The sequence below is a fragment of the Danio rerio genome, chromosome 5 (genome assembly GCF_052040795.2).
Source record: "Danio rerio strain M-AB ecotype USA chromosome 5, GRCz13ab, whole genome shotgun sequence".
Classification (NCBI taxonomy): Eukaryota; Metazoa; Chordata; class Actinopteri; order Cypriniformes; family Danionidae; genus Danio; species Danio rerio.
In genome coordinates, this window is record NC_141025.1 from 27,086,523 (window position 1) to 27,100,609 (window position 14,087).

At 35.4% G+C, this 14,087-nt stretch overlaps 1 protein-coding gene and 1 long non-coding RNA gene across 14 annotated transcripts in view; one reads left to right on the plus strand and one right to left on the minus strand.

Moving 5' to 3' along the window:
• The window catches only part of trpm3 (transient receptor potential cation channel, subfamily M, member 3), a 250,897-nt gene extending 246,651 nt beyond the window's left edge, over positions 1 to 4,246 (plus strand). For all 13 annotated transcript variants that reach the window (XM_087253504.1, XM_087253505.1, XM_087253513.1 and 10 more), the window contains one exon: positions 866 to 4,246. In XM_087253504.1, coding sequence (XP_087109630.1) covers positions 866 to 2,372 — 1,507 coding nt within the window. In that variant the 3' untranslated portion in view covers positions 2,373 to 4,246. The remainder of the gene's footprint in view (positions 1 to 865) is intronic.
• A 2,762-nt stretch (positions 4,247 to 7,008) lies between these two features.
• LOC147843982 (uncharacterized) lies at positions 7,009 to 9,953 on the minus strand. Its single transcript, XR_015491245.1, has 4 exons — positions 9,900 to 9,953; positions 8,612 to 9,780; positions 8,079 to 8,572; positions 7,009 to 7,629 (listed from the first exon to the last, which is right to left on the minus strand). It is a non-coding gene; the product is annotated as an uncharacterized LOC147843982 (long non-coding RNA).
• Between the last annotated feature and the right edge of the window lie 4,134 nt (positions 9,954 to 14,087).

Here is a 14,087-nt window from a genome sequence, read left to right on the forward strand (position 1 = left end):
AAACACAAACGGCTCGCGATTAGAATGAACAGCAAATCAGCCAGCAGAGTATCAATAACAGACTTTTATTGGTCATTTTTGTAAATTGCACGACTTTCATACCTGTTAAGTTTCATGCCAGTACTCTGGTTTGCTCTCTCTCTCTCTCTCTCTCTCTCTCTCTCTCTCTCTCTCTCTCTCTCTCTCTCTGTCTCTCTCTGTGTGCGTGTGTGTGTGTTAAAAAGCCGCTGAGCTAACAGCTGACAGGCTGAGAACACACACTGTATTTCTGACGGCAGACACGTGAACTAGGAGAAAGTTTTTCTCGTATTTCTGACGCGCTTGAACCACATGTGACGTATTATAACGCCTTTAACAGACACATTTCTAAGTTATGTGTCACAAAAACACTGTTATCCATTAAAAACGTCATTGAAACCCATTTTCGGAGCGCAAATTACCAGTTTTACACGCTGTAAACAGAAGTTTTTAGCATTCTACCGGAAGACGCTGGTCGATATGGCGCCCTCCATGCAGCAGCCATAAAAAAGGTCTATACAGACCCATTAATTATTAGTAAGATAAATTTACATTTTTATATTATAAAAATTCCCTTCACTGAAGCCAAGCCAATTAAAGTATTATCTGACAAATATTGACTTCATATTTACTCGCCGTTGTATTTTTTCAAACCACCATTAGAGCAACACTTTATTACTTCACTGGTAATAGATTATCAACTTTGGGATTGATAAGATTTTTGTTTTTAAATCTATCCCCAACATTCCTGTAATAAAAAGTGGTAATAAAAGTCCAATATCAAGTGCAAACAACACATACATTATTATAAATGGCTCAACAGTAATGGACTTGTCTGATTTTTCAGGGTGGAGAACATGGCGATGCGATTAGAGGAGGTGAATGAGAGGGAACATTTTATGAAAGCGTCCTTGCAGACTGTAGACATCCGGCTCGCCCAGATGGAGGAGATGATCGGCCGCATTGCTGTGGCCCTAGAGAGAGTTGCTGGAATGGACAGAGGCGAAGTTAACAAAGCCCGGTCCAGGACATCATCAGACTGCACTGATACCAATTACATCCTGCGCCAAAGCAGTTTCAACAGCCAAGAAGGCAATTCCTACAGGCTACAGGAGTCTCTGGAGCAGGGGGGCGACGAGTCCATTTCTCCTACTTCCCCAACCGCCCTGGCTCCCCGTGTCCGCAGTCACTCCTTCTACGTGAGCCACTCTTCCAAAGACAGGAGTGGGGCGGACCGTGGAGAGGGCTTCTTTAAAGACAAGTTGTTCAGCCTCCACCGGGCCAACAGCTCACAGTCTGTGTCCTCAGGAGCAGGTCCCAAAGAGTCCAAGCCAACCCCTTTGAATACTTTATCCGTGCAGCAGCAGCTCCGCCCTTCTTCCTGCATAGACATCTATGTTTCTGCCTCAGAGGACGTCCCGCCCACTGAGAGCTTCTTGGATTCGGTTCGGACAGTTCCAACTCTGGCTCGAGACTCATCTCTTCATTCGGAGATCATGGAGGCGGTGCTCTCAGGGGGACGGGACTGTAGTGGAAGGGCAGGCGGCAGCGAAAGACAGTCGGATGGTACAGTCCTGTTTGAGGACAGCGCCGCCGCTGACCTATCGCTCTGCTCTGCCCACCTGCTGCCGGATTCCTTGCCCCCCTGGGACCTGGACCCCTCACCGCCACCATCAGCTGGTGTACTAGAGCGGTCCAAAAGTAGTCGCTTCCTGTCTACAGCAGGGCCTCTGTTTCTGGACGAGCCTCATTTGGTTAAGTCACACAGTCTGATGTTCACATCACGTGGGTACTATGGTGGCATGGGTGTGCAGGTGAAGGCGGCCGAATACACCAGCATCACAGATTGCATCGACACCCGTTGCGTCTCAACCCCTTACCCTGTGCCAGAGCGGTCAGACTCACCTGGAGGATCTTTCACCTTCGATAAGCCTCAAGACCTTGGCGTCTCGCACCCTGAGAGAGACGCTGAGCTCAGCCACGCTGAGTCTGACTTAGAGGAGCCAGCAGAGGGTTCGGGAGACACATGTAAGGTGGGTCAGAGTAGCAGTAGTGGGGTAATAGGTGCAGACCTGGGCCTGGGCCTCGCACTAGGCCCGTTTTGCTCACCCATCTCTAGACTAGAGCGAGCAAACAGCTGCTCCTCTTCAGAGGAGTCGCACTCCAACATCTACTCTCGAAAGAGCTTCTCAATAAGCGAGAGAATGGACAAGGGCCGGGGGAGCTCCAGGAACCCTTTCCAGAAGGCCAGAACCGGGGCGAGGCTGGAGGGTAAGACAGACTCACTGTCTATGAGGAAAATGGCCAAACCGTCAGCTTTCAGAAGTTTTGACAGCAGACACAACTACACGTGATGATGGCAGACCGGTAGCGGTGGCACTGTAGATCTAGTTCCTGTAGGATGGCTCTACCTCGTTTCAAATCCAAGGGCCAGTCCGTTAATTAGTACTGTCTGAGTGAGTAATTAGCTGTGCACTGGAATGTTTTATCATGGGTAGCAACTGCCCGTTCATTTCCTGTTATAACACTGCAATGCAAAGTCAGATTTTCTTTAGAGTTCACCAGTTCAGAACTTTAGAACCACTGGCATTAGGCCGACATTCCTATCAAGTTCCTTTAAATTGGGAAGTGTGATTGGGGATGTATTCATTAGGAGGGGAAAACTGAGAATAGAGGCCTGTTTACACCAGGATGAATGTTGTGCAAAAAAGCTGCAGTAAATATTTTTTATGGTTTGAATCCTTTTTTCCTCAAAAAAAAAAAAAAAGGAACAAGTGTCAAACCTGAAAGGCTGCTCGAGACTCTCTGTACCAGGGGGACTGGAGTATTTCTGCTTTTCTGCAAGCACCGTCTACTGTATTTTTCTGCCAAACATTTGTGTTGGTGTGAACAGGTCATAAAAGATTAGTTCATTTCAGAATGAAAAATTCCAGAATTTACTCACACACCATGACATTCAAGACATTCATGTTTTTTCTTCAGTCTAAAATAATTTGGGGCTATTTTGAAAACTTCAGGATTTTGGACTTCAATTGAGGCCAGCAGGGTGAAGATGTAAACTGCAGTATTTTATACAGCTTCAATGGGTCCTACATGATTTTTTACCCACAAAAACTTCACCTACACCAAGCCTGACCTTTCCAACATGATTACATAATATAGAAATTTGTGGAAGCGCATGGCAGAGCTGATGCAAGATAAATATTTGTGGTAAAAAAGACTTCTAAGAAAATGTCTGACCTTTTGCTGGACAAGAACCTTATTCCATATAATGCACTGACATGGCAGTAGACTACACTAAATAGAAAAATCCTGGAAGAAGATTTTATTTTTGGCCCTTTTGACTTTATTGTGAAAAAGTAATCAGACAGGTAGCTAATTTAGAGATCGAGAGTAACAATGTGCTGCCAGCTAGGCTGTTATTTTTAACTAAAAATTTTGATTCTTGAGTGAACTAATCCTTTAACATTGCAAAGCAACTTACACTGTTAACTAAGAATGGCCATCTATGTCACAACATGAATCATCCTCTTTGTCCATAGAGTGACAGTTTATAAGTATAGTTTATCTCCAACAGGCCTGCTAGAGGGTGGTTCAATTCTAAACAATTCAGGACAAGTTCAGGACTTAGGCAGTTATGTAAATGCAGTACAGTGTATACTAAATTTTAAACACAGACGTTCTGATATTTGAAAGCCACACAGATTGGTGAACATACACAGAACAACATACACAAATCTTCCCTAAGACCCACAAAGTACTTTTAATAGATTTAATATAAAAAGACGTAAAAACCACAGTAATTATCTAAATTAGTGAACTTTCGCCCTAATCTTTATTCAGATAAAATCAATTTTAAAGAGTTAAATGATCATGTTTTGTCTTCTGTGGTGTGTAATGCTCCAGATAAATCACAATATGCTGCCGATTTGAGGCTATTTATATAAGAGTAACTAACTGAAATCAAACTACCAGCATGTTTGGAATGGAGTGCTAGTATGCCGTGCTGTATATACAGTAAACTGCATACTATTTTCATTCATTCATTTATTCAATTTCCTTCGACTTAGTCCCTTTATTTATTAGGCGACTCGCAGCGGAATAAACTGCCAACTTATACAGCATAAGTTTTACACAGTGGATGCCCATCCAGCTGCAATCCAGTACTGGGAAACATCTATACACACTCAATCACATTCCTACACTACAGTCAATTTAGTTAATTCAATTCACCTATAGCACATGTCTTTGGACTGTGGGGGAAACCGGAGCACCCGGAGGAAACCCACGTGAACACAGGGAGAACATGCAAACTCCACACAGAAATGCCAACTGACACAGCCGAGACTTGAATCAGCAACCTTCTAGCTGTGAGGCGACAGTGCTAACCACTGAGCCCCCATGACGCCCTGCATAATATTTCTGTATGTGAAATATTTAAACATTAAACGTTAACATTAACCATGCCCATGTAGCAAGTTAAATTTGGAAATAAGTATTGTGTAGATCTTATAATTTCGTTCCTAAATATTACACTGGAATGAATAGTTGAAACATTGGATAACACTATTTTTGTTGTTTACTGCATATTTGGCACACAGTTGGTCATCTATGTATTTACATTCATACACGTGTTTTGCTTCTGTGGCAAAAATGTATCGCAGTAGAATAGTATCCCATCCCAAACATGCTTTTAAACTGTCACAAGAATTAAAAAAGATAAATTAATAGTTCCAAAATTGAATTGACAGCCTGATTGTCTTAACATAAGTGTGTTATTTCACGCAGAACAGGTGTTATATTTTGACTTGCTATGCAAGACGCCACAGAGAGAGTCGGTCAGTGAGAAGTGTTATGCACTTTAGAGCAAGAGTTCATTATGCACACCAGTATAATCACTAATCAACTGGATTGAGTTCAAACTCAGATAAATATGAGTACACACACACACATATTATGTTATAGTCTATAAATGTTGATAACATTCCTAATTGCAAATAATATTGTCATTTAGAGCATTTTTTTATGTAAAATGACAATTGCTCACAGTAATACATGTCTGCATTTGTTGTCATTAAAAATCAGGGTTATTTGAATAAATATTGATATATATATATATATATATATATATATATATATATATATATATATATATATATATATATATATATATATATATATATATATGATCTAAATGACAACAGTTTCATCTTAAATTGGGAACAAATGTCATCAGTAGTTTACAAAATAAATGATTGCGGTTTACATAGAAGCAAAACTTAATATTCTAAATCCAGAGAAACTGAGAATATATTAATCAGCTATTTCTAATACTGTATATATAAGGGTTATAACAAGGATTTTGTTTAATATAAAAACTTTTATTGCCTTGATTTACAGTATGATCATGGGTATTCAGAAAGATAAGGAGATCAAGACTGTATTATTTTTAGCATTTAATTCAGATCAATCAATCAATGCTCTACGATACACGGTTTTAATTTGCTGTTTAACTTCAATCAAATGAAACGGTGCAGTTAAAAGCAATACAGAAATGTACTGTGTATATCTGGCGTAAATCCAGTGTACTGTCCGGTATAGTCACTTTTTAGTAAACGAATCACTCCACCACATGTATCACTCACAGGACGCATTTCATTTGCCTTACTGATGTGCAAAGAGATTTGAACACATTTACTATTAGTGTGTCAACAAAGTGTCCTGAGATGTGGGAATTGGTGTTAGAGCTTGTGTGTGAACCAAAAACATAGAATATGAACAAATCTTTTGTGCATAGCAGTAATTTTAATCACTGTGGTTTAATCGCATCCAGTGATCTTAATATTAGTACGACATACGGTATTTGGTTTGCTTCATTTTATGATTTCAAACATTTGTTTCCCATTCGGGCCTACTCTCTTTCACAAAGATCGAGCTACCACGTCAACACAGTGATTATACTGCAAAGAGCCTTAAAACGGAGGTACAACAAGTCCACGCTGTGTTATTTTGAGTAATGTCATTTAACAAATCCTCTTGTTGGACTGGTTCCAGCAAACGTAAACAGAGAGGATGTTTGATTAATTTACTGAATGCAAGTTTATTTCACAATCCTCTGTTTTGCTCTCTTATTAAACAGTTTTTTTGGTTTGTTTTGAGATAGAAAAGTGAGCATATTTATGTAAATGTTCTGTATATGATCTGTAAATCTTTCTGTGGATGTAAAAAACAACGAGTTTAATATATAATAGAATTTTAAGAGAACGTTTGTGTGTCTGATAGAGGACAATACACTATGACAACCTACCCAGTGTGCCAAAATGACATGACGACTTCATGTACAGTATTTTCTTAATATTTTCCTATACTGTAGCATAAAAAGGTTGTGAATTGTATAACACTTTTAGTCAAGTTCCGCCCACCCCCCTCCTCCACCACCCACTTCTTTTGAAACTTATTGGTGAGCACTCGTCTGCTAACAAGTCCAAGCACATGTTTTCTGCAATAATGCTGTAGTTTGAACGGAAAGGTCTTAGTTAACTTAGTGTCTATAAAATGCATGTTGTTCTTCCAAAAGATACGAGCTGAATGACAGAGGAGAGAACAGAGAAAGCGGGATCCGGGGACTTTTGTCCTACAGTAGAAGGCCAAGTATTTGGATGCAAATACAATTGTGTATACTGTATTCCTTAATGTGAATAAGATGTTTGGCATGTATTATTAAATAAAAGAATATATATATATAATTCAAACCAATATCGGTTCAATCTTGTATCCTCTTCATACTGGTTCAGAATTTTATTTTCAATCAATATTTTTTCAGTCAGTATTTAATATTTAATCACTGACAGTTTTCTTGATTGTAGCTATAACATAATTTGGATTTGTGTAATTTTGTTTTGCATAAGGCCGTCGCTTATGAACCAGACAGATTTTGCACTTTTTGCTTTGTTTTTTTCTGCACAGTGTATATGACACAGAAATACAAATAAAATCCAAATGTAACCTTTATTAAAGGTTTACAATGCAAATATAGATAGAACCACATGTTAGCTAGCTAAAAAAAAGTTAGCTCTTTTATAACTCATATTACTTGTCAACTCATTTTGTATCATTCAAAAAATATGCATTAATATTACAGCAATAATATATAAGCACTGCCCTAATATGGAGCCAGATCAGTCTCAAAGAAAATTACAAAAAAAAATTCTACAACAAAATTTAAAAATACACAGATCTAATTGGTAAATTCAAAATACAACTGAAAAATAGACAAATCCAACGTCAAAATTCTAACGAGATTCATAAATACACAAATCCAATGTCTGAATTTAAACACGATTCATAAATACAGAAATCCAAGCTGTAAATTCAGAAGATGATTCATAAATAGAGAAATCCAACATCTAAATTCAGAACACAATTCATAAATACACAAATCCAACGTCTAAATTCAGAACACAATTCATAAATACACAAATCCAACGTCTAAATTCAGAACACAATTCATAAATACACAAATCCAACGTCTAAATTCAAAACACGATTCATAAATACAGAAATCTAACGTCTAAATTCAGAACACACTTCATAAATAAACAAATCCAACGTCTAAATTCAAAACACGATTCATAAATACAGAAATCTAACGTCTAAATTCAGAAAACACTTAATAAATAAACAAATCCAACATCTAAATTCAAAACACAATTCATAAATACAGAAATCCAACGTCTAAATTCAGAAGACGATTCATAAATACAGAAATCAAACGTCTATATTCAGAAGACGATTCATAAATACACAAATCCAACGTCTAAATTCAGAAGACGATTCATAAATACACAAATCCAACGTCTAAATTCAAAACACGATTCATAAATACACAAATCCAACATCTAAATTCAAAACACAATTCATAAATACAGAAATCCAACGTCTAAATTCAGAAGACGATTCATAAATACACAAATTCAGCGTCTAAATTCAGAAAATGATTTATAAATACACAAATCCAACGTCTAAATTCAAAACACGATTCATAAATACACAAATCCAACATCTAAATTCAAAACACAATTCATAAATACAGAAATCCAACGTCTAAATTCAGAAGACGATTCATAAACACAGAAATCAAACGTCTATATTCAGAAGACGATTCATAAATACACAAATCCAACGTCTAAATTCAGAAGACGATTCATAAATACACAAATCCAACGTCTAAATTCAAAACACGATTCATAAATACACAAATCCAACATCTAAATTCAAAACACAATTCATAAATACAGAAATCCAACGTCTAAATTCAGAAGACGATTCATAAATACACAAATTCAGCGTCTAAATTCAGAAAATGATTTATTAATACACAAATCCAACGTCTAAATTCAAAATACGATTCATAAATACAGAAATGCAACGTCTAAATTCAGAACACACTTCATAAATGCACAAATCCGACATCTAAATTCAAAACACAATTCATAAATCCAGAAATCCAATGTCTAAATTCAAAAGATGATTCATAAATACACAAATCCAACGTCTAAATTCAAACATGATTCATAAAATACACAAATCCAACGTCTAAATTCAAACATGATTCATAAAATACACAAATCCAACGTCTAAGTGAAGTTTTACAAACTAATTTCGAGAGGAGCATGTGATATGATTGTGCACTGCTGGCCACTCATCCGTAATCAGTAATAATCCAATCAGAATGATCCTAGCTTAATATAAATGGAACACTTTCTCCTTATTGTTCTATCTTCGTTTTGGAAGAATCCCCCCTTCCACCCCATCTCCTCCTTTTTCTTCCCTTCTAAAGGGGGAGCGATCGAGACCTACCTGATCTCGGATCCCCTGATATGCTTATTGACCGGGCGGGAGCCCTGGGCTCAAATATCTCCGAGCTCAGGGTTCTCTCCCGGGACAGCATGCCAAACCTGCTATAAATGCCAAGCATATCTAAGTGGGAACTCTTGAAATTCAAACACGATTTATAAATACACAAATCCAATGTTTAAATTTAGAAGATGATTTATAAATTCACAAATCCAACGTCTAAATTCAGAAGATGATTCATAAATACACAAATCCAACGTCTAAATTCAGAAGAAGATTCATAAATACACAAATCAAATGTCTAAATTCAGAAGACGATTCATAAATACACAAATCCAACATCTAAATTCAAACACGATTCATAAATACACAAATCCAATGTCTAAATTAAAAAATGATTCATAAATATACAAATCTAATGTCTCAATTCAAACACGATTCATAAAATACACAAACCCAAGGTCTAAATTCAAACACAATTTATAAATACACAAATCCAACGGCTAAATTCAGAATACGATTCATAAATATGCAAATCCAACGTCTAAATTCAAACACGATTCATGAATACACAAATCCAACGTCTAAATTCAGAAGACGATTCATAAATACACAAATCCAACGTCTAAACTGAAACATGATTCATAAATACACAAATCCAATGTATAAATTCAAAAATGATTCATAAATATACAAATCTAATGTCTAAATTCAAACACAATTTATAAATACACAAATCCAACGGCTAAATTCAGAAGACGATTCATAAATACACAAATCCAACGTCTAAATTCAGAAGAAGATTCATATACACAAATCAAACGTCTAAATTCAGAAGACGATTCATAAATACACAAATCCAACATCTAAATTTAAACATGATTCATAAATACACAAATCCAATGTCTAAATTAAAAAATGATTCATAAATATACAAATGTAATGTCTAAATTCAAACACGATTCATAAAATACACAAACCCAAGGTCTAAATTCAGACACAATTTATAAATACACAAATCCAACAGCTAAATTCAGAATATGATTCATAAATATGCAAATCCAACGTCTAAATTCAAACACGATTCATGAATACACAAATCCAATGTCTAAACTGAAACATGATTCATAAATACACAAATCAAACGTCTAAATTCAGAAGACGATTCATAAATACACAAATCCAACGTCTAAACTGAAACATGATTCATAAATACACAAATCCAACGTCTAAATTCAAACACGATTTATAAATACACGAATCCAATTCATCAATTGAAAACACGATTCAAATATGCATAAATCCAATTTGTAAATTAAAAACATGATTCAAATATACACAAATCTGGTTCATAAATTTAAAACCCGATTAATAAATACACAAATCCAACATCTGAATTCAGAACACAATTCATAAATACACAAATCCAACTTCTAAATTCAGAAGATTGATAAATCATAAATTGAAACATGAGTCATAAATACACAAATCCACTTCATTTGGCGACAATATTTATGATTTTTACTTGTGAATTCACAAATTGTGTATTGTATTGATGAATTGTGTTTTGAACCCACAAATTTGATTTTGTAAACATGAATTGTGTGGCGCATGTATGAATTTTATTTCGTGAATGTATTATTTTTGAGACTGTCTCCACACACTAATATAGATTTACATAAGTAGGTGAGTTGTCTGCAGAGTCTGTCTTGGTTTGACCCACTTAACTGGCGGAGTTAAAAACTTCAAATTTGCTTTTGATTTGCATTTATTATTTTGACCTCGTTTGTCTCAGGAATTACCCGGCTTCTGCATTTCGTCTAAAGAGAGCTCCTCAGAGTGCACTATAGTACTGAACATATCGAAATCCCAGAGTACAGTCAGTGTCTTCTGGAGACGAGGAACTCTGCTGTTCTGCTAAAGCACGAGCATGACTCTGCATTAGAGCGGAAGTGCTGCTTGCACTGTCCTTTCTGCATCGGAGGGAGGCGTTCAAGTTCACTTCTAGTTCATGGTACATTCTGTTCCACAAAAACAGACACGTGTGTGTGTGTGTGTGTGCGGCTGCTGAGAGCGAAATAACAACAACAACGTGACCCATCTAGTATTGACACTGTTGTTAGAAACGAGATGATTTATTAGCTCAACTCGCTGAAGGCCTGAAACATAAGCGTCGTCTTATATACAGCAAACAAATTATAAATAAATAAATGCAACACCTGGAGTTCATCTTGCTATGATAAAATCTCGTTCACTGACTAAAGGTATCAAAATGAGGTCAATAGAGTGTAAATGACATTAGACATGTACATGGACCGTGCTCTCGCCTGCAGGTCTAAATGCTTTTTGTTTTTGTCAGAAGTACAAGTTCATCATGCCTATGAACAAACTCCTGAAATGGGGTCGTGAGTGTTGTTCCCATATTTTCCAAGAAATGTTTCCCAGAGTGAAGCTCCGTGAGTAGGGATAATACTCCGAAAAGGGTCGTGTTACGTTTGCTCTCATTGGCTCACTTCTCCAGTGGTCCATCGCGAAGACCCGCCTCAAAACTTCTACTATTGATTCATGTGCAGAGTGTATACCTGACTTATTAAAGTGAAAAGGACTTTGTGAAACGTGTTAGTCTCGTGTTGTTGCTCAATGCATCTGTGCAACTAGATTCCATGAAGGCTGAGAGAGATAAAGTGTGCATTGCATGTCAATCTCAGATAGGGGGGCTGAAGTTCTACGAGGAAATGGGTATTTATTGCGCTTTTCCGTTTAAAGGGGTCGTGAGCATTTAACAGTTGTTACGTTCACATTAGGCCATAAACACATAAAGAGACTTAAAACACTTGGAATGTTTAAAAGGCTTGAGTTATTTTTGTGCAATTGACCATTACATTGCCTATAAAATGAATTGTACATGTGTACAAAGTCAACACTATGCTTATAAACCATAACTGAGCCTCAGTCATCATAATGTAGGTCATTTTCCTTACAAAACAAAACAAGCTAGGCCTGTTGCATTCTCAATGTCACATAATCATGTTCCTTTACACTATTAAAAGGAAAGCGTTTGGCTTCAGTTGCAGAAGGCATGGAATAACATTAGTGTTTAAGTTCTCAGGAAATATACCCTACTGACACAATGCCAGGGAGATGTGGGCCTGTATTACCCACATGCTTATTTTGGTCAATAGTGTAATCTACTGTACATTTGAAGTGGATACAAAAGGTTTTTAAAAAATTGCCCTAAGACAAGAAATGGGTGTTGTTAAATAAGTTTTAAGGCAACATTTATCAAATGTTTTGATGCACTTCAAATGTTGACTAGTTTCAGATGCCTCAGACCCACTATTTATGCACTGTAAAAAAATACATGAAAAATCATGACAGCTTATGTTTTAGTTCATTGTTGCTTATTAAACTACACTGTAAAAAAAAGTCTGGAATTTTACGGTTTATTTCCGGCAACTGGTGTGCCGGGAAAAAAAATGCCATTAAACTACCGAAATTTACTGTAAAATAACAGAGGTTAATAAACAGAAACTTACCAGAAATTTAAGTTTAAGGAAATTTCTGTAATTTAATGTCCATTGTTTACATAAAATTTCTGTAATTTAATGCCCATTATTTTACAGTAAATTTCTGTCATTTAATGTCCATTGTTTTACAGTACATTTCTGTAATTTAATGCCCATTATTTTACAGTAAATTTCTGTCATTTAATGCCCATTATTTTACAGTAAATTTCTGTCATTTAATGCCCATTATTTTACAGTAAATTTCTGTCATTTAATGCCCATTATTTTACAGTAAATTTCTGTCATTAATGCCCATTATTTTACAGTAAAATTCTGTCATTTAATGTCCATTATCTTACAGTAAATTTCTGTCATTTAATGTCCATTATTTTACAGTAAATTTCTGTAACTTAATGCCCATTATTTTACAGTAAATTTCTGTCATTTAATGCCCATCATTTTACAGTAAATTTCTGTCATTTAATGCCCATTATTTTACAGTAAATTTCTGTCATTTAATGCCCATTATTTTACAGTAAATTTCTGTCACTTAATGCCCATTATTTTACAGTAAATTTCTGTCACTTAATGTCCATTATTTTACAGTAAATTTCTGTCATTTAATGCCCATTATTTTACAGTAAATTTCTGTAATTTAATGCCCATCATTTTACAGTAAATATCTGTCATTTAATGTCCATTATTTTACAATACATTTCTGTAATTTAATGTCCATTATTTTACTATAAATTTCTGTAATTTAATGCCCATCCATATACAGTAAATTTCAGTAATTTAATGCCCATCATTTTACAGTAAATTTCTGTAATTTAATGCCCATTATTTTTCAGTCAATTCCTGGCATTTAATGCCCATTATTTTACAGTAAATTTCTGTAATTTAATGTCCATTATTTTACTGTAAATTTCTGTAATTTAATGCCCATCCTTTTACAGTAAATTTATGTAATTTAATTCCCATCATTTTACAGTAAATTTCTGTAATTTAATGCCCATTATTTTACAGTAAATTTATGTAATTTAATGCCCGTTATTTTACAGTAAATTTATGTAATTTAATGCCCGTTATTTTACAGTAAATTTATGTAATTTAATGCCCGTTATTTTACAGTAAATTTATGTAATTTAATGCCCGTTATTTTACAGTAAATTTCTGTAATTTAATGACCGTTATTTTACAGTAAATTTCTGTACTCTAATTACTGTTATTTTGTGTTTTTTTTCTGGCACCCCAGCTGCCGGAAAAAAAAAAAGTAAAATGACTGATTTTTTTTTTTACAGTGTAAGTTAATCATGTTCTAACTTAATTTTATAGGTTACACAGGCTGTTTTAAGTCAGTTTAACATAATATAAGTTCAATAGACTCATAAGGTTACTTGGATTCCACTTAACAAGTATTTTTTAGACTGTGATAACCCTCATCCTAAAATGTAAATGATATCTATATGGTTGTTTACATGCATACACAGCTTCTGAAAAATAAATAATATATGTCTGAAATCATTTTAATCTGATTTATTCATTTATTATTTAATAAATGTTCGGTTAAAATAATATATTAATACATGCATGTTTTTCTCCATGCATTTACATTACTCCCCTGGCATCACAGCTTTGTGCAAAGTCTCAAAAACCTTTTTTAGAAGCAAAGTCTTCGACTGTACAACCAGTGTACATCTGGTGCTG